We start from the raw sequence: 21,501 nt of genomic DNA, 5'->3' as shown, positions 1-21,501 counted from the left end.
TTCTATTTGCAGTTCCCATAGTTCAGAACTGGCATGGTTTCAGAACATCCACTCATAATTCACCATTTTCTTTTACATTCTTTCACAGGAATTGTATGTAATTCTAATAGAGCACCAAAGTCTATTTTGTTATCATAACTGTGTGGTACATGCTGAAATATCTTTAAGGATGAACAGTATTTTTGACACATTTGTATCTTTTTTTTCTTTTTTTTTTGTGATACGTAGGCCTCTCATTCCTGCAGCCTCTTCCGCCACGGAGCACAGGCTCCGGACGTGCAGGCCCAGCGGCCATGGCTCACAGGCCCAGCCGCTCCGCGTCATGTGGGATCTTCCCGGACCGGGGCACGAACCCGTGTCCCTCGCATCGGCAGGCGGACCCCCAACCAACTGCACCACCAGGGAAGCCCACATCTGTATCTTGAAATATACAATGGATTTACCTAATAAATGTTTAATTACATCAATGAGTTGAGCAGCACAATATTTTAATGCGTACAAAATTCCCCAAATTAATTCACATTTCACCTACTAACCTCGTAATTTTCTACCTCTCCATCTTCCACATCCAATTCAAAGCTGAAAGTTGGGCCCACTGCAGGTGGCACTGGAAGCATTGATCTGCAATGAAAATAAGCAACACAAGCATTGATAATGCATTAATACATTATTTCAATGAACAGGATGAGAAGAACAAGGCCAGTGCTAAATGGATAAAGAATGGTCAGTGTTGATCAGTGACAACCTTTTAAAGAAACTGACTTCACTAGTAATAAACAATTAAAAACTGACATTAAAAAAATACCATTCACAACAGCATAAAAAAACATGAAACATTATGGATGAATTTAACTAAACATGTGCAAGACCTGTATAATATAAACTGTAAAAATACTGCTAGGATAAATTTTAAAAGATGAATAGAGAAATATACCATATAAGTAGGCCAGAAGACTCAATACTGTTAAAGATGTCAATTCTCTTCCAAAACTCACCTACAGATTTCATGTAATCCCTACCACAATGCCAACTTTTTAAAAGTAGAAACTGATTGCTGATTTTAAAATTTATATGGACATGAAAAAGACTTTAAATAAAATCAGTTTAAGAATGAAGTTGGGAGATTTATACCATCTGATTTTAAGACTTACAATAAAGCTACAATTATCAAAATAGTATGATACAGGCACATGGCCCTCTGGTATAAAGATAACATTCCCCAGCCTTCCTAGAAGGTAGTTACAGACATGAGACTAAATTCTGGCCAATGGGGCGTAGGCAGGAGTCATACATGCAATTTCTAGGAAGTATCCTTGAGAGGAGGCAGGTAGGCAGAGAGATCCATCTTCATTTTTGCTAGCTGGAATGTGGATGTAATGGCTAGAGCCTGAGGAGTCATCTTATATCATGCAGAGGAAGCCATAAAATTCTGAAGATAGTAGAATCATTCCTCAGGGTTATGGAGCTAACAAACCATGTTTGAACTGCCTACTTCTAGACTTTATTACATGAGAAAGAAATAAAGAATTGTCATATTTAAGCTATGGGTGTTTCTGTTACAAACTTAATCCTAGAAGAGTATTTCTAAGGCACAAAAATACAACTTCTTTCTCCCTCTTCCTCTGAGAGAAGTAGCATCATCAAATGCTCGATAACCAAAAGAAGGTGGCAAGTGATGCCAGCCGTAAAAGAGGCAAAAAATTTAAACTTCTCTATCTTTTGATTCGTTAAACCTATCTTCTGGCTCACAAATTTCTCCCCCACGCCCCCCAACTTCTACCTTGTCCTTGCTCTTTCTTTCACCCTTAAATGGTCCCCCCGACCCCAACCTCTTAACAAGTGAAAGAGGGGGGGACCTCTTAATATTGTTAAATAAAAACAAATATCTAACACACTCTAAATTAAATATATACCACACAGAAATGTTCATAAAGGAAAGAGAATCTCAAGGATGTCAAAATTCAGAACTCATTAAAATAAAAAAGACAGAACTTACAACACATATGGCAGTAAGCTGGGATGATAAGGGGGAGGTGGTATTGGCTGCTGGGATCGATATCTACTACGTCCTGTGAGCCTCCGAGGCATAAATGGAGGGTAAGACTGTAGAGAAAAAAATGGTAAAACAATTTTAAATCATTCTACGTTCACAACTTTTTAAGCTGTCGAATAAAGTCTCTTTTTAAAAACCTAGGAAGTTTACTGTTCAAGTGGTATTTAGTATTTCTTAAATGTTAACACAGATGCGACAGCTTGTTTAAAACGTACACTTAGGTGTACTTCTAAATATAATTTTCCAACTGACTGCAAGAATACATTTAAAATTCTAAACATGTAGAGTTATACTGAAAAAGAACTCGAGGGGCTTCCCTGGTTGTCCAGTGGTCAAGACTCCGTGCTCCCAATGCAGGGGGCCCGGGTTCCATCCCTTGTCAGGGAACTAGATCCCACATGCCACAACTAAAGATCCCGCATGCTGCAACTAAGACCTGGTGCAGCCAAATAAATAAATAAATATTAAAAAAAAAAAGGAAACAGAACTCAAAACAAGTAATCAAGTAATAAATTAATAACAATGAATGAAAACTTACTACTCCAAAGGAAACCTCCTGATGCAAAGGATCATGTGTTAAGAACTGCAAAGGAGCTGATGGAGGCAATGTTGGGGGATGGGCTGATGGCGGGTAAGTAAAACCTCCTACAGGAAGATGTTCTCCTAAGAGTTCCACTTCGTTTTCTATCCTTTGCAGAGGCTGAGGGGTGGGAAAAAGCAAACTAATATACTTCCAATATTTAAACAGATTGTACTTTATAGTAACAAAAATCAAAAACCCCAAAATACATCTTTAAGGTCATGCATTTCTTGATGTTTACATCAATCTAAATTCATACATGTGGACATACAGCCTATAGTAAAATCTTACTGCCTTTAACTGAATTTCAGTAAGAAAATCTCTCAAACATGTTATTAAATATTTTTCACTATTTGAACGTTCTTTAAAAATGACAGAAGGAAAGACAAAAAGTCATGTAGTAAGCCAATTATATGAAAGTTAATATTACTTTTTTAGTCATGGCACACTGACCTACATCAGGTTTTCAGAAACAACCTTTAACAGATGAAATCAAACAGTACATATTGTAAATGAGAACTAAATAAGGCTAAATGGAATAGAACACAGCAGGCTGTACACTATAGTAGAAAGTTTACAGGCTTTGGCATTAGACAAACTCTTGGTACTGCAACTAATGAGCCATGTGGCTTATATATAAATTACTTATAATCTGAACCTCAATACTATCATCTACAGAACTGATATGTTCACAGCCTACTTAAAAAGTGCGTTGTGAACACTGAGACAATGCTCAAAAAGCACACAGTGCTATGCAAAGCACATTTGCTACAGATTTGCTTATTCTGGATATTTCATATATATGGAATCATATACTATGTGGCCCTTGTATCTGGCTCCTTTCACTTAGCAGAATGTTTTCAAAGTTTATCCATCTTGTGTTTGTGTAGTTTGTGTATTAGTACTTCATTCCTTTTTATAGTTGAATAATAATCAACTGTAGATATGCCATGCTTTATCCATTCATCAGTTAATGGACTTTTGGACTGTTTCCACTTTTTGGCTATTAGGACATTTTGGGGATAATATTTTCATTTTGATTCTCTTGGGAACATACATTCTTAAATGTTAGTCTAACTTCTTTCCACAGTTAGAAAATGGCAACACAGTATTCAAATACAAGTAACTGCTAACACTTTACTTTGGAAGCTTATGTACGCTTGATTGAGGAAGTTTATGTATGCTTGTATGATGACTAAATTTAGTTTTAACCTTGAATTCCCAGGTACGGGAAAAGCTTCCTAAGGAACATCCTGGCATGAATCCTATCCTGATTCTAATAAAAGATTTTTTGGTAGGAATAACTTTAACTTTTCAGATTAGCCAGGTAACCTCACCTCTCACCTCTGCCTGAGACCGAGCATGGGGCATAAATCCTAAGTAAAGGATGGTCAGGCTCTGCTAGAGTAACCGTCAAACTCCTTTCACAGGGCCAACCATTTCCACTCCAGTTGCACTCTAACCATTTCTATATGTTCTTTCCCCTATTCTCCCTTAATGCCTGATGGTTCAGATGGTTCAACTTGGCCTGTCTAAAAAAACAATGGGGTCTTCTTCCTGTGTCTTTCCTTCCACTGATACAGTGCTTACCTCTTCCAGCCCGGTGAAATAATATGCCTCTCAGCTACATTCCATCCCCAGGACAGAGTTAACTATATTAATAGACTATCTCATATACTTTTCATCAAAACACAGTAGAAAACCAGCCTTTGGAAAAAACAGTTGAGGTTCAAAGGATTAATTTACTTGCCTAAATGAATATAAATATTATTCTAACGAGTATAAATAATTCTATAATATTTTCATTTTCCATTTTAGAAACACATGAAAGGAAAAACCAGACTGTATTTTTTTTACATTTACTTCCCAAAGGACTGCAGATACGAAAGAATAAATTTGATTAGATAAGTGACATATAAAATAACTAGAAAAACTTAAGAAGCCAAGATAATTCTAGATAAATTATATCTATATATATTTGTATCAGTGGGGATTCCTTAATTCTTTTAAGAACCACAGAAGTGCCTAAGTTATAATTTTTAAATGGTAACAACTTACATCTACTGAATTAATCTGTCTTTTAGGTCTAAACATTCTGTGAAAGTTAAGGATATAAGTAAGAGTAGAGATACCTACCGATCGTGACTGCTGTGTTTGAAAAGGGACAAACTGGCCTGGAGGTGGCAAATGAGGAGGATGATGGGGAGAAAGGTGAGGAGGATGTAAAAGAAATGGATCGCTAGAAATAAGGGGTGGAAACGCAGCGTATGGTACTGGTAAGTGCTGAACTGAACATGCTTGAAGCATCTGTAAGAGAAACCATTATTTTTTGTTAAAAGTATTAGAATATATAATTAATTTTAAAAAACCTATACAGTGAGATTAAAATGTTACTGCCATATCCCTCCCAAAAATCATACCAAAACGTTTTAATAACCTATATTAACAATGAAATACTAGTGTATTTTGCATCTGTTAGTAAAATAATGGTAACTAGTAATTATTCTGGATCTTATATAGTTCTTATAAACCAGTCAAAACACGTACCTTTTACTTAAGCTTTTGTAACACCTATGAAATGGAGGGAAAGTGCTGCACAGAAGAGGAATCTCTTTCCACTTGGTTTAAAATACAGCAGATACTACTACTTTCCAAGAAGCTCTCCTTTTCAATCTTGTAGATTTTATTTCTAAGAGCCCAACTCACAACTAAATGCTTTATGGTCTCTCAATATTTTAGTCTGCTAATTTAGAACACTGGTTCTATAATCTATTACTGAGAAACCAAGCATGGGTAAATTAATCTGTTAAATTGGTGTTGGTATTTGTATGTATGTGTTTGTTTTAATCTCAAATTCAAACACGGATATTAGGATTATATTAAGATTTAGCAAAGTGATTTACTTTGAAGACATTATTGACCTTCGACAAGTCATTTAAATCCTCTGGTTTTCAGCAACCTCATTTTTGAAATAAGGAGGATAGACTGGGGGCTGGTAAAGGATAAAGCATAGCTTGTAAGAGGCAGAAAGAAGTGAGCGTGAACCCCTGTTTTCTCAAGCTAATTTTTCTTTATGATATTAAAGTCATTTTCAGTTTCATCAGGCTTCCTATAGTGAGGAATAAGTAAGACCAAGTATTCAAAGTGCCTGTTAAAACCCAGTAAGTGCTGAGACTATTAATGTTGATCACTAAAGTCTCTGAGACTTTATTACTAACCAGTCCAATATCCTATGTTAAAACCCCAAGCCCAGTCTTTATCAAGGTTTAATTATAAAGTGCTGATATGTGAGGAACATGCTTTGACCTTCAAAGGATATTAAAATATGTGTAATTTAATTAATGTAAAAACGTTATCAAGTTTTAAAGCTAATTTTATTAAACTGTTACTGTACAGGTGCTATTGAAATTTCTGTTGCAATAAAATTGCCTTTTTTACTTGAAACTGAAAAGGTACAAGTCTCTCAGGTTTTGCTTATATAACACATTTAGCCACTCTAAAGAAGGACTGCACAGACTTACTGGAGGAGGCACACTACAGACAGGGAGGTGCTGTCCACTGAAAACCACAGAGCATCCTGGGACCTGTTGTGTACTGCAAGCAGGGATGTGCTGGCCTGTGCAGAGGGGAATCCCATGTGGTGCCACTGTTGTTACTGTGTAAGAAACAGGAACGGTGCCCTGATGGAGCTAAGGAAAGAAAAACAGAACATTAGAAGTTTTAACTGTTTGGATAAAACATCAACTATTAAAAATTAAGATCTGGGCATTTATTGATTCTCCTCTTCACTGCACATATTTTCACAATGTATTACAGTTTCAACCAAAATATTCTTATCAAAAGAAAAGAAAGGTGACTGTTTCAAGAGTACTATATGATACCCAGTGACTTGGGTCTAAAGTCTTCCCTCAAAAAGACTTAAAAAGTCCAGGAGAATAATGAATTGCTATATTAACTCTTCTAGCCTGCTCTTAAGAGCAGAAAATTTTTCTAAAGAGGACATTTGGAAAAATGAAACATATCTTCTAATGACCTGGTGACATTCAACAGAAAAAAAAACTTTGTTTAATTGCAACTAGTGAAACAATGTAAAGTATTGATAGCATTTTTAAAAAGTTAAATAATTTCCTTCTCTCCTGGCCAGTTTTATTCCCACGCTACCTATCTGGAAGAAATCAATATTAATAATGTGTTCTCCCACATCATTCTCCATGAGTATATAAACATATGCTAGCATGATTATCCATGAACTATTGTCATGTTTGGTTTTGTTCTTAACAGAAATGAGATATTACCCTGCAACTTACTTTTTTCAATTAATATTGTAGATATCTCTTCAAGGAAATTAAAAGCAATTCATTCTTTCTGACACTAACAAGATATTTCAAGTACACTCATCACTTTAACACAGTCCTATCATTTATATACTAGTGGACATTCAAGTTGTATTCACTCTTTTTACCAATTCAAATACAACCATAAAAAATGTCACTGAACATATATCCTTACATATTAGTTTCATTTATTTCATAGGGGTGACTGGGTAAAGGGGTGAATGTATTTTAAACTTTAGCAAAAGTCTGGATGGATTAAGTCACAATCTCAACAGTAACAATAGGACTCCCAGCACCTCCATTCCAGGTAGATGTATTTGCATTACAAGCATGCTTACCTACTAGAAGAATGGGGGAGGTGAAAAAAAACAATATCACAACCGGCTTGCTTTAAATTTGCATTTCTCTGATTAGAAAGGTTCAACATCTTTTAATATGTTTATTAACCATTACATATTTATGTAAATAATCTATAGCCTTTGCTCACTGCCCACTTTCTACAAGGTTGTCCATTAACATTATAGTTTGGCTTTCTAATTAGAGATACGTGGAACAAAAATATTTTCCCAGTTCATGTTTTATCTTCTATTAAACCCTTTATTTAATGGTAAATAAACCCTCCCTTTTCCTCTAAACTGAAGTACATCTTTTTTCCATCAATAACTTCCCAAACATACCTGGATCTATTTCCTGCCAAATTTGTGCTGTGTCAATTCTAGTATCTTACTAGAAAAGTTAGTAGCTAGTAAGACAAATTCTTCTCATTACCATACTTTCTTTTCATTTTATTTTTGGGCCATTTTCACACATTTATTCTTATGTAAATAACCTTAAGTAATTTTATCCAGTTTCAAAACCCACTGGAATCCTAATTTATATTAATTGTATTAAATGTTATTTTACAAAGGACATAATTTTATATTACAGCTTTTCTTTGGAATACATGTCATTACATGTTCACTACTACAGTACTGTACCTTCAAGAAATTAGTTTTCTTCATAAAGATTATATTATTCTTATTAAATTTATTCCTCAAAATTCTTTTGTAAGTTTGTAGACTTTGTTATATTGCTGATAGATTATTTTTCTCTATTTCCATGTCAAACTGCCTTTTTTCTTCTTTCTTTTTCTTTTTTGGCCATACCACATGGCATGTGGGATCTTAGTCCCCCAACCAGGGATCAAACACTTGCCCCCTGCAGTGGAAGCTCAGAGTCTTAACCACTGGATCGCCAGGGAAGTCCCCACGTCAAATTGGTTAAGTGCTAGTAATGAGAAAAGTTACTAATTTTATGTTTCTCGAATCTAACAACGTTATCCAATTTTTTAATTCTAGTACTTTTAAAAATTACAATCTCCTTTTCTATGTATACAACTATATTTGCTAAGACTCAACACAATTATTACTCTTGTCTTTCTGCGTTACTAATGAACCTTCAAAAATGATGCTCACAGGCACCTATCTTAGATCTGATTTTAATGGATATGTATACAAAATCTTTAATGTTCTGGATTCTACTCCCTTCTCAGACATAGTATTGAGAATATTTTCTTCCAGACAGTGGCTTGCTTTTTCACCTTTAAAATACTGGCTTTTGGATGAGCAGAAATTTTTTATTTTAATGAAATCCAGTATGTTGGTGTTTTACCAAGCAGCTAGTACCTTCATATATCCTGTTTAAGAAATCTTTGCCTACCTTATGAAGACATCTCTTTTATTTTATTTTCTTTATCTTTCACATTTAAATCTAGAAACCAACTTTATTTTTGTGTACTATATGAAGTAGGAGCCAAGGTTCAAATTTATCCACATAGATATCCAGTTGTTTTCACACCATTACTGAAAAAGACCTTCCTTTCTCTCCTGCAATTCCCTTGGCATTTTTGCCAACAATTAAGTGACCAAAATATATGTCTAAGTCTATTTCTCACAATGGACATAAGTTCTTTAATTTATCAACAGTTCTCCGTATAGTTAGTGCTTTTCCTATGTCTTAAAGAAAGCCTTCCCTACTTAAGGTCATGAAGCCATTCCCATTTTACTTTCTTAAAAGCTTATATTGCCATTAACATTTACATCTTTAATCTACCTGGAACTGACATTTGTAGATGGTATGAGATAAAGGATCCAGTTTCATGTTTTCATTTGGATATCTAATTGTCCCAGCATCATTTATTAAAACTTCTGTCTTCTCCCAACTCATCTGCAGTTATATATCACATATAAAGTATTCTTAAATCTGTTAGTTTATCTCTGAGCTTATATTCTATTTCACTAGCATATTTAATTATTCTGGCAAAAATACCTTCATATAGCTTTATAATTAGTCCTAATAATTGGAAGAGCTACTCTACCCACCTTGTTCTACTTCAGAATTATACACCAGAGGTTCTCTTAATTGTAGTGTGCATTAGAATCACCTGGGTTAAAACAGATTGCTGGATCCCTTACCTAGTAAGTCTATTGTATAGTCTGAGAATCTGCATTTTTAACAAATGTCTAGGTGATGCTGCTGCTGCTGATCAGCTGATCCAAGACATACTCTGAGGACCAAGTGGCCTTAGAGATTCTAGACCAGAGCGTTAGTTGGCCAACTATTTCATATAGGGCCAGAAAAGTAAATACTTTAAGCTTGTGGGCCATCCTGGTCCCTGCACAAAGCAGCCACAAATGACAGATAAATAAATAAGCATAGTTGTATCCCAATAAGACTCTACAAAAACAGCCAGCAATACTCTGCTTTTCCCTGCTCTGGATAATCCCAGGTCCTTTAAAATGTCATAGAAATTGCAGAATCAGCTTCTCAAGTAACATCAAAAAACTTAACTGGAAATTTACTTGGGAGTACACTAATTCTACTCACCCTGTATGTCAGTTTTGAAAGCAGACAGTTTTTACAAATTTTGATCTTTCAAGCCAAATCTTTTAGTATTTAGACAGTTTTACAATCTTCTACATAGAGGGCTTGAACATCTTTTAAAGATTCTTAACTTCCTTTGTATTATTTTGATTTTTCAATGTTACTTTCTTATTTGCATATTTATTATGGGGAATTTCAAACATGTTCAATACCAGTATACTGAACCCCCATATCTAGCATATAGCCTCCAAAACCACAAAACCATATATCCAATCCACTCCCATCAACTTCTCCCCTTCCTGTACTTTGCTGAAGCAAATCCTAGGAACCTATCACTTCATAAATGTTTCAGTACTTATTTCTAAAAGACAACACTCAAAGCACTCAAAGTTTTACCATTAATTATGCTGTTTGAAATAGGTTATGTGGAACAAACGCAGAAGATGGCTGTGTGGGAATATGCGGAGCTAGCATCTCCCCACAACTAGGGCACCTGCCAGCTGCTGGTGGGGGACTCTGATGGCCAAGGAGATGGGAGGAACCCCAAAGTGAACTAGTAGGATGTAGGGGGACTGAGTGGGGAGGAGAAATGCAGGCCAGACAGGATCAGTGCCCCTCAGGCCAGGGAGATCAGGAGAGGCAGGTGGGAGGGGCCCTCCCAGACCAGAGGAGGAGAGGTGGGAGGGAGTTTGCCCCACCCACTCGAGCCCAGGAAGCCTTCTGGGCTCCCAGGTGAGGTCCCCTGCCCTCTGAGACCAGAAGTGGGGGGCATACCTGGGTTCTTTCTGTTCCTTGAGCCTAAGCCCCACCCCCCACAGGGCCTTTTCCAGCCCTGTGGGTCCTGAGCATTGGCCCCACCCACCGCCCAAACCTCACCGTTGCTTAGGCCCCGCCCTCCACAGCCAAGGCCTCCCCCCCACTTTTTTTCCTTTTCCCCCCTCCTTTTTACTACTGTGGTACTGATGTACCTTCCAGCTGTTGTTTCATCTATACTTTTATTTTTATATTCTTCCTAACATCTGTTAGTTTCCTAGTCTAATTTTATTTTTTACTTTGTTATTGTTGTGGTTCCCACCGCCCCAACCGTGCCCCAGGCAGCTTGCAGGATCTTGGTTCACAAGCCTGGGGTCAGGCTGAAGCTCCTGTGGTGGGAGCTCTGAGGCCGAACCACTGGACTAGCAGAGAACCTCAGACCCCAGGCAACATTCATCAGAGTGAGGTCTCACGGAGTTCCGCATCTCAGCACCAAGACCCAGCTCTACCCAACAGCCTACAAACCGCAGTGTTAGAAGTCTCAGGCCAAACCACCATTAAGACAGGATCACAATCGCACTCATAAAAAAAAAAGAGAGAGAGAGGGTGCAAAAACATATGTCACAGATGAAGGAGCAAGGTAAAAACCTATAAGACCAAATAAATGAAGAGGAAAAAGTCAATCTACCTGAAAAAGAATTCAGAGTAATGACAGTAAAGAAGATCCAGAATCTCGGAAACAGAATGGAGGCATGATTGAGAAAATACAAGAAATGTTTAACAAAGATCTAGAAGAACTAAAGAACAAACAAACAGAGATGAACAACACAATAAATGAAATGAAAAATACACTAGAAGGAATCAATAACAGAATAACTGAGGCAAAAGAATGAATAAGTGAGCTGGAAGACAAAATGGTGGAAATAACTGCTGAGGAGCAGAATAAAGAAATAAGAATGAAAAGAATTGAAGACAATCTCACAGACCTCTGGGACAATACTAAATGCACCAACATTCGAATTACAGGGGTCCCAGAAGAAGAAGAGAAAAAGAAAGGGTCTGAGAAAATATTTGAAGAGATTATAGTGGAAAACTTCCCTAACATGGGAAAGGAAATAGTCACCCAAGTCCAGGAAGCACAGAGAGTCCCATACAGGATAAACCCTAGGAAAAACACACCAAGATACATATTAACCAAACTAACAAAAATTAAATTCAAAGAAAAAATATTAAAAGCAGCAAGGGAAAAACAAAAAATAACATACAAAGGAATCCCTATAAGGTTATCAGCTGATTTTTCAGCGGAAATTCTGAAGGCCAGAAGGGAGTGGCAGAATATACTTAAAGTAATGAAAGAGAAAAACCTACAACCAAGGCAAGGATCTCATTCAGATTCTACGGAGCAGTCAAAAGCTTTTCAGACAAACAAAAGCTAAGAGAATTCAGCACCATCAAACCAGCTTTACAACAAATGCTAAAGAAATTTCTCTAAGTGGGAAACACAAGAGAAGAAAAAACCCCACAAAAACAAACCCAAAACAATTAAGAGAATGGTAATAGGAACATACATATCAACAATAAACCTGAATGTAAACAGATTAGATGCCCCAACCAAAAGACACAGACTGGCTGAATGGATACAAAAACAAGACCCATATATATGCTGTCTACAAGAGACCCACTTCAGACCTAGGGACAAATACAGACTGAAAGTGAAGGGATGGAAAAAGATATCCCATGCAAATGGAAATCAAAAGGAAGCTGAAGTAGCAATACTCGTATCAGATAAAATAGACTTTAAAATAAAGACTGTTAACAGGGCTAAGGAGGGACACTACATAATGATCAAAGGATCAATCTAAGAATAAGATATAACAATTATAAATGTTTATGCACCCAACATAGGAGCACTTCAATACATAAGGCAAATGCTAACAACCATGAAAGGAGAGATCGACAGTAACACAATAATAGTAGGGGACTTTTAACACCCCACTTACACCAATGGACAGATCATCCAAACAAAATAAAGAAGGAAACACAAGCTTTAAATGACACAATAGATCAGACAGATCTAATGGATATTTATAGAACACTACACCCACAAGTGGCAGAATACACTTTCTTCTCAAGTGGACATGGAACATCCTCCAGGACAGATCACATCTTGGGTCACAAATCAAGCCTCGGAAAATTTAAGAAAATTGAAATCATAGCATGCATCTTTTCTGACCACAACGCTATGAGATTGGTAATCAATTACAGGGAAAAACCTGTAAAAACACAAATACATGGAGGCTAAACACTGCGCTAGTCGATAACCAAGAGATCACTGAAGAAATCAAAGAAGAAATTAAAAAATACATAGAAACAAATGACAACAAAAACACGACGACCCTAAACCTATGGGATGCAGCAAAAGTAGTTCTAAGAGGGAAGTTTATAGCAATTCAATCTCACCTCAAGAAACAAGAAAAATCTCAAATAAACAATCTAACCCTATACTTAAAACAACTAGAGAAAGAAGAACAAAGAAAACCCAAAGTCAGTAGAAAGAAAGAAATCATAAAGATCAGAGCAGAAATAAATGAAATATAAACAAAGAAAACAACAGCAAAGATCAATAAAACTAAAACCTGGCTCTTTGAGAAGATAAACATAATTGATAAACACTTAGCCAGACTCATCAAGAAAAAAGGGAGAGGACACAAATCAATAAAATTAAAAATGAAAAAAGAGAAATCACAACTGACACTGGAGAAATACAAAGTTTTATAAAAGACTACTACAAACAACTATATGCCAATAAAATGGACAACCATGAAGAAATGGACAAATTCTTGGAAAGGTACAATTTTACAAGACTGAACCAGGAAGAATTAGAAAATATAAACAGACCTAACATAAGTAATTAAATTGAAAACATAATTAAAAATATTCCAACAAACAAAAGTCCAGGACCAGATGGCTTCACAGGCGAATTCTATCAAACATGTAAAGAAGAGCTAATACCGATCCTTCTCAAACTCTTCCAAAAAACTGCAGAGGGAGAAACACTCCCAAATTCATTCTACGAAACCACCATCACCCTGATACCAAAACCAGAAAAATATAACACAAAAAAAGAAAATTATAGACCAATATCACTGATGAACATAGATACAAAAATCCTGAACAAAATACTAGCAAACAGAATCCAACAGCACATTAAAAGGATCACCATGATCAAGTGGGATTTATCCCAGGGATGCAAGGATTCTTCAATATACGCAAATCAATCAATGTGATACACCACATTAACAAATTAAGGAATAAAAACCATATGATCTCAGATGCAGAAAAAGCTTTTGACAAAATTCAACACCAATTTATGATAAAAACTCTCCAGAAAATGGGCATAGAAGGAACCTACCTCAACATAATAAAGGCCAAATATGACAAACCCACAGCAAACATCATACTCAATGGTGAAAAACTGAAAGCATTTCCACTAAGATCAGGAACAAGACAAGGATGTCCACTCTTGCCACTATTATTCAACATAGTCTTGGAAGTCCTAGCCACGGCAATCAGAGAAGAAAAAGAAAGAAAAGGAATACAAATTGGAAAAGAAGCAGTAAAACCGTCACCGTTTGCAGATGACGTGATACTATACATAGAAAATCCTAAGATGCCACCAGAAAACTACTAGAACTAATCAATGGATTCGGTAAGGTTGCAGGATACAAAATTAATGCACAGAAATCTCTGGCATTCCTATACACCAACAACGAAAAATCAGAAAGAGAAATTAAGGAAACACTCCCATTTACCACCGCAACAAAAAGAATAAAATACCTAGGAATAAACCTGCCTAAGGAGGCGAAAGACTTGTACTCAGCAAACTATGTAACACTGACGAAAGAAATCAAAAATGACATAAACAGATGGAGAAATATACCATGTTCTTGGATTGGAAGAATCAATATTGTTATCTACAGATCACAATACAGCAATCTACAGATTCAATGCAATCCCTATCAAACTACCAATGGCATCCTTCACAGAATTAGAACAAAAAACTTTACAATTTGTATGGAAACACAAAAGACCCCGAATAGCCAAAGTAATCTTGAGAAAGAAAAACGGAGTTGGAGGAATCAGGCTCCCTGACTTCAAACTATACCACAAAGCTACAGTATTCAAGACAGTATGGTACTGGCATAAAAACAGAAATACAGATCAATGGTACAAGATAGAATGCCCAGAGATAAACCCACGCACATATGGGCACCTAATTTACAACAAAGGAGGCAAGAACATACAATGGAGAAAAGACAGCCTCTTCAATAAGTGGTGCTGGGAAAATTGGGCAGCTACATGTACAAGAATGAAATTAGAACACTCCCTAACACCATACACAAAAATAAACTCAAAGTGGATTAAAGACCTAAATGTAAGACCAGACACTATAAAACTCTTAGAGGAAAACATAGGAAAAACACTCTTTGACATAAACCACAGCAAGATCTTTTTTGACCCACCTCCTAAAGTAACAGAAATAAAAACAAAAATAAACAAACTGGACTTAATTAAACTTAAAAGCTTTTGCACAGCAAAGGAAACCGTAAACAAGACAAAAAGACAACCCTCAGAATGGTAGAAAATATTTGCAAATGAAACAACAAAGGATTAACTTCCAAAATATACAAACAGCTCATGGAGCTCAATATCAAAAAAACAAATAATCCAGTTAAAAAATGAGTGGAAGACCTAAACAGACATTTCACCAAGGAAGACATACAGATGGCCAAGAGGCACATGAAAAGATGCTCAACATCACTAATTAATATTAGAGAAATGCAAATCAAAACTATAATGAGGTATCACCTCTTGACGCTCAGAACGGCCATCATCAAAAAATCTACAAACAGTAAATGTCAGAGAGGGTGTGGAGAAAAGGGAACTCTCTTGCACTGTTGGTAGGAATGTAAACTGATACAGCCACTATGGAGAACAGTATGGAGGTTCCTTAAAAAACTAAAAATAGGGGCTTCCCTGGTGGCGCAGTGGTTGAGAGTCCGCCTGCCGATGCAGGGGATGCAGGTTCGTTCCCCGGTCCAGGAAGATCCCACATGCCTTGGAGCGGCTAGGCCTGTAAGCCATGGCCACTGAGCCTGCACGTCTGGAGCCTGTGCTCTGCAACGGGAGAGGCCACAACGGTGAGAGGCCTGCGTGCCGCAAAAAAAAAAAAAAACAACTAAAAATAGAACTACCATATGACCCAGCAATCCCACTACTGGGCATATACCCTGAGAAAACCATAATTCAGAAAGAGACATGTACCACAATGTTCACTGCAGCACTATTTACAATAGCCAGGACATGGAAGCAACCTAAATGTCCACTGACAAGATGAATGGATAATGAAGATGTGGCACATATATACAATGGAATATTACTCAGCCATAAAAAGAAATGAAATTGAGTTATTTGTAGTGAGGTGGATGGACCTAGAGTCTGTCATACAGAGTGAAGTAAGTCAGAAAGAGAAAAACAAATACTGTATGCTAATGCATATATATGGAATCTTAAAAAAAAAAAGGTACTGATGAACGTAGTTGCAGGGCAGGAATAAAGAGGTAGACACAGAAAATGGACTTAAGGACATGGGGTTGGAGGGTGAAGCTGGGGCAAAGTGAGAGTAGCATCGACATATATACACTACTGAATGTAAAATAGCTGGCTGGTGAGAAGCAGCAGCGTAGCACAGGGAGACTGGCTCAGTGCTTTGAGATGACATAGAAGGGTGGGATGGGGAGGATGGGAGGGAGGCTAAAGAGGGAGGGGATAGGGGGACATGTGTACGCATAAGGCTGATACGCTTCGTTGTGCAACAGAAACTAACACAGTATTGTGAAGCAATTATACTCCAATAAAGATCAAGAAAAAAAAGAAAATAGATTATGTGAACTCACTGTAGATCTATTTCTGTTGGTTTTCATTTGTAGTCCTTTTTTCCTCACATACTTGGTTAACTTTGTTTACTGCTTACTGTCCCTGAATTTTTTGAAAACTAGCCTGAAGATTTCTTTCTCCAAAGAGAATCTGCATGTTTTCTAGGCCCCTGCCATCCCAAGTACTTTCACTAATTTCACAGTCTGATATGAATTTGGCCGCAAATTACATTTGTTTCTGATCACTCTTATTCTAAGGATACAGCCCTTTAAGGTGCCTATTTTACCTAAGAAGGGTCACCTATGTAGGAGGGGACTCCTTAAACAGTGGTCTCTGATTCCTGTTCTCTTGTGCCTCATGATGGGACTTAAAATTGAAGTTCAAGTTTGCATAAATGAACAACATGCCTTCAGGATATAACTATCATCCCTACTATCCCTTAAATTTTGACCTGGCAATTCCTTCTGATCTTTAAGCTCTTTTGATGCTTTTAGGATATTAATAATTTATCTAGTATGGTCAATTGTCCTCAATCAATGGGGACGGTCTCAATAACCTTGCCTACCAGCTCTAGAAAATAAAACTCCCTCTTCCATTATAAGACCTTTTATTGGACATGATGGCTAAATTTTATATTTTTGCATCTATTAACAAAACATTCTCCCTTTAGAGTGTTGATGAAATCTATTACCTTAAAACATTTCCTGGGCTTCCCTGGTGGCGCAGTGGTTAAGAATCCGTCTGCCAATGCAGGGGACACAGGTTTGAGCACCGGTCCAAGAAGATCCCACCTACCATGGGGCAACTAAGCCTGTGCGCCACAACTACTGAGCCTCCGCTCTAGAGCCTGTGCTCCACAACAAGAGAAGCCACCGCAAGGAGAAGCCCACGCACGGCAACAAAGAGTAGCCCCTGCTCGCCGCAACTAGAGAAAGCCCGCGCACAGCAACAAAGACCCAACGCAGCACCAACGCAGCCCAAAACAAAAACAAACTAAAAAAAAGTTTTCCTAATGTTGAACTTATCCTGCACTGCCAGGATAAACTCTAATAATCATTATTTCAACTTTGCTAATAGACTATTTTAGTATAACACTAGCTATGGTTTATTATTTAAAGCATCTGCATCTGTATTCAAGAGGGAAACTAGTTGAACGCTTTCATCTGTTGTACTGTCTGAGGTTTTATTATTAAGGTTATGTAAGCTTCACAAAATATACTTTGAAAATTTCTATCTTTGTCTATGATGTGGAACAGTTTAAATTGGAACTTTCAGTTCTTTATAGAGATTAGACAGAATTCAGATGTAATCTATAAAGACAGGTTTTTTATTATGCCTTTAATTTCTTCCATAGCTATTGGTCTGTTCAGGTTTTCTACGTCTTGTGTTGTTCTGGTGTTTACATATGCAATTGTTTCATTTTTCAATATGTAGACTCAATAAGTAACTTTACATAAACGAGATACCATCTTTTCTGAAATTAAGTCTTTTCCTTTTCTTTCTTTGGTTCCATCTCTACCCTCCTTCCCTTTCCCTTCACTTTAGCACTCACCCCCCTCACGCCTAGTATATATTTCTCTGTATTTTTCTCTATGTTCAGAGTCCTATGTATACAAATATTTAATCACCATGTTTTACAAAATTGAACGTAACACTTGCCTCAATTTTGTTTTTCTTGCTCAACCATATCTTGCAGATATCACTCACATTCCTGGCATAATTCTAAGTAATTCTTTGTAATAGATTCATTCCATGGTATGAAGGTATCCTAATTTATTCTACTAATGATAAGCAATCACTTCATTCATACTTTGTTTCTATGGATTTGCCTATTTTAGACATTTCATATAAATGAAATCATACAAACTGTGAATCTGTAGCCTTTTGTGACTGGCTTCTTTTACTAAGCATGTTTTCAAGGTTAACCCATGTGGTAGCATGAATTAGTACTTCACTACTTTTTGAGTAATATTCCACTGCACAGATACACCGTATTGCATCTATTCATCAGCTGATCGACATAAGTTATTGCTTTCTGTACATGTAATTTGCATTTAGGCACTGTATCAAATTCTTTCAAACTAGAATATTTTGTGTTTTCTTCTACTACAATTATATAATGAGAGGGAGAAAGATACAATGATTTCTTTCAATGTTTTATATCCATTACAATATCATTCTGCATTTGGTAGAACTCCTAACATAACACTGAATAAATACGAACAGAGCAAGTATCTCTCTAGTTACTGATTTGTCACTCACAGATTAGGATACTTGCTATTAGTTTTATTTATTATAATTAATTTCCTTCTTGCTCTATTTTGTTAGAGTTCTTAGTAAACTTTAACTGACTTTTCAACATCTTTTGATTATAATCATATGCTTTTTCTTCTATTATTTGCTAATGCGATATGATTTTCATACAAAACTATCGTCTCTTACTTGGAATAGATCTTATTTGGTCACAGTTTATTACTCTTTTGATATGGTGCTATAGTGTACTTTTAAACATCTATTTAGAAATTCTGCCTATGCATTAGGGAGTTTGGGGGGATTACTATCTTTATTTGCTTTTGGTATTAAAACTATGCTGGTTTCACAAAATAGAGAGTTTGACTTATTAAAAAAAAGCTGCCTGGAATTATTTGAGCACTCTCTAAAGGTTAGAGAAAACAGCTGTGAAGCTATCTTGTCACCGTGCCTTGGTAAATCTCTGATTAGCTTTCACACTTCTGTGGTAATTCAAATTTTCCTGTTATTATTGGGTCAATTTTTGGAACTTCAAGTTTTCTTTTGTCCCCCCCAGGGTTATATATAAAATTTCATTATAATAGTTAATAATGAAGCAATACTTGAGCACTTACCACTTGCACTAGTTTAAGTGCTCAGAATGGATTAACTCTTAATTCTTTCAACACCCCTTATGAAACAGGTGCTATTTTCATTTTACAACTGAAAAAATTCTTTGAATGTTTCCTACATATAGAGATATATCTTTTTATCATTCCTACTCTTCTTTACATTTGTTCTTTTTTCTATAACCAAGCTCAGAAGAGGTGTGCCATCCTTACCAACTTTTCAAAGCACTAGGATTGGGTTTTCTTTGTGCTACTTCCCTTATTAAAAGAATAGATTTTCAAATCATTAATTTTAGTTGTTTGCCTGGTAAGTTATTCATCCCAATTCCTTTTGGTTTATTCTGTAACATTTCACCCTAATTACTCAAGCAATTTGTGTTCATAATGAAGGTTTATAAAATTTCTTGGAGAACAGCTTTGGCCTGTCCCACTGACTATGGTATGAAGATTTTTCCTTTACAACCTTGTCTCAAATATTTCAGTGTCATTTTTTTAAAATCTTTTTTTAAAACTTATGATTTACAGTTTTATCAGATTATGACCACAAAAAATATGGTCTGGAAAAACTTTTCTTTTTAAAACTTATTATTATGTGATTAATTTTTTTAAGTGTTTCATGAACATAAAGGGAAAGAACATGGCTGAAGGAAGAAGGATGTCTGAGCAAAATCACATTTTCTTTCAACTGTCAGTATACGGTACTTTCATTGTTTTCCAGCATCCAGTGCAGTAGATTAAAAAAAAAAAAAATCAAACGCTAGTCTGATTTGATTTCCTTTCCTTTGTAATTTCTGCTGTCTATAAACTTGGAAGATTTTTTTTCCTTATCTTTAAAATCCATAAACTTTATAAGAATATGTCTAGATTTGTCTTTTTTAAAATAATATTTATTTACTTATTTATTTTGGCTGCGCCGATTCTTAGTTCTGGCATGCAGGATCTTTTAGTTGCGGCATGCATGTGGGATCTAGTTCCCCGACCAGGGATTGAACCCGGCCCCCTGCATTGGGAGCATGGAGTCTTACCCACTGGACCACAAGCGAAGTCCCTAGATTTGTGTCTTTTTTGACCTCAGAAAATCATACAATTTTGGCCTCAGGCTCTAAGGACTGGCAAACCCTCTTCTCAGCTAGTCCCTCAGTTCCTGGAAGGAACAAAGGGAAAGGAAGCTCTGTACCTGTCATCTCCATGGAGACCTAGAGAAACTTGTAATCAAAGATGCACCCAACTGTCTTGCCTACTGAATTACTCCAGAAGAAACCGGAAGGGAGAGGGAAACAGGAATATAGACTCAAACCACCAGCTGTCTGAGATCCGCTATAAATCCTGTATTGGTCATTTTAAACCAACTATTATAATGAAGTCATTCTGAGCTTTCACAACCTTGATCCTAATTTTTTAAAGTTCAACCTTCTTCTAAGGAAGCTGTGTAGAATTTAAATTTTAATCCTCAATGAAGAATGATGAACTTACCTAAAATAGCTTCATTTTGGGTAAAATTGTTTCCTTTTAGGTAAAATTAGAAGAAATCTACAATAAAAAACAACCAACCTCAATAAACTGCTACCAACTTTCAGCATCTGTATTTCCTGGGCATTCTGTTACTATACCTGATCATGTATGTCAACCATTACTGCATTCTGCTGGGGTGGATGAGCAGCAGGGTGTAATAGACGGGGAGATACATTCGGAGGGTGGAAGGCTCGAGGTTCCTCTATTGCTTGCTGCTGTGCGTAAGGGAGATGGTGATAATTTTCATCTTGACTAATGGAATTATGTCGAGACAGACGATCCCTTCTTCCTCTCTGGCGCCTGACAGGAGGACTGTAATATAGCAAAAATGTCAAAAAGGTTGTTATAATGTTTACTGTTGTGATCCATCAGGATTCTGTATTGTCTCTTGTTGTAATCCATTAGTAGTATATGCTAAGGTAGGCTTGAGTATTAAAGAATTGCTGTGGTTCATCATCAGCTCTGAACACTTACAAATTTTAATAGAATGTATATGTTTTTCAAATATAACAGAAGTAAACAAAATTGATAATCAGCTCTGAGATTATTTAGAAATCAATAGCCAATCACTGTCATTTTGGGGGAGGGGGTTTAATTGTATAAAATTGATCC

At 36.4% G+C, this 21,501-nt stretch overlaps 1 protein-coding gene and 1 long non-coding RNA gene across 10 annotated transcripts in view; one reads left to right on the top strand and one right to left on the bottom strand.

Moving 5' to 3' along the window:
- The window catches only part of LOC132523523 (uncharacterized), a 35,049-nt gene extending 34,582 nt beyond the window's left edge, over positions 1-467 (top strand). The window contains exon 3 of the long non-coding RNA XR_009541551.1: positions 229-467. This is a non-coding gene — a long non-coding RNA (uncharacterized LOC132523523). The remainder of the gene's footprint in view (positions 1-228) is intronic.
- The window catches only part of RNF38 (ring finger protein 38), a 123,730-nt gene that overhangs the window by 9,591 nt on the left and 92,638 nt on the right, over positions 1-21,501 (bottom strand). For 8 of the 9 annotated variants that reach the window (XM_060154833.1, XM_060154834.1, XM_060154835.1 and 5 more), the window contains 6 exons: positions 20,988-21,201; positions 6,155-6,322; positions 4,770-4,940; positions 2,592-2,753; positions 1,997-2,103; positions 537-621 (listed from right to left, as the gene is read on the bottom strand). In XM_060154833.1, the coding sequence (XP_060010816.1) occupies positions 537-621; positions 1,997-2,103; positions 2,592-2,753; positions 4,770-4,940; positions 6,155-6,322; positions 20,988-21,201 (907 nt within the window). Of the gene's footprint in view, positions 1-536; positions 622-1,300; positions 1,500-1,996; positions 2,104-2,591; positions 2,754-4,769; positions 4,941-6,154; positions 6,323-20,987; positions 21,202-21,501 lie in introns of those variants that run through there. The other variant, XM_060154832.1, reaches the window with a different exon arrangement.

Source organism: Lagenorhynchus albirostris, chromosome 7 (genome assembly GCF_949774975.1).
Source record: "Lagenorhynchus albirostris chromosome 7, mLagAlb1.1, whole genome shotgun sequence".
NCBI classification, from domain to species: Eukaryota; Metazoa; Chordata; class Mammalia; order Artiodactyla; family Delphinidae; genus Lagenorhynchus; species Lagenorhynchus albirostris.
Note: the sequence above shows the minus strand (reverse complement) of the source record. Positions and strands in the feature narration are given on the sequence as shown.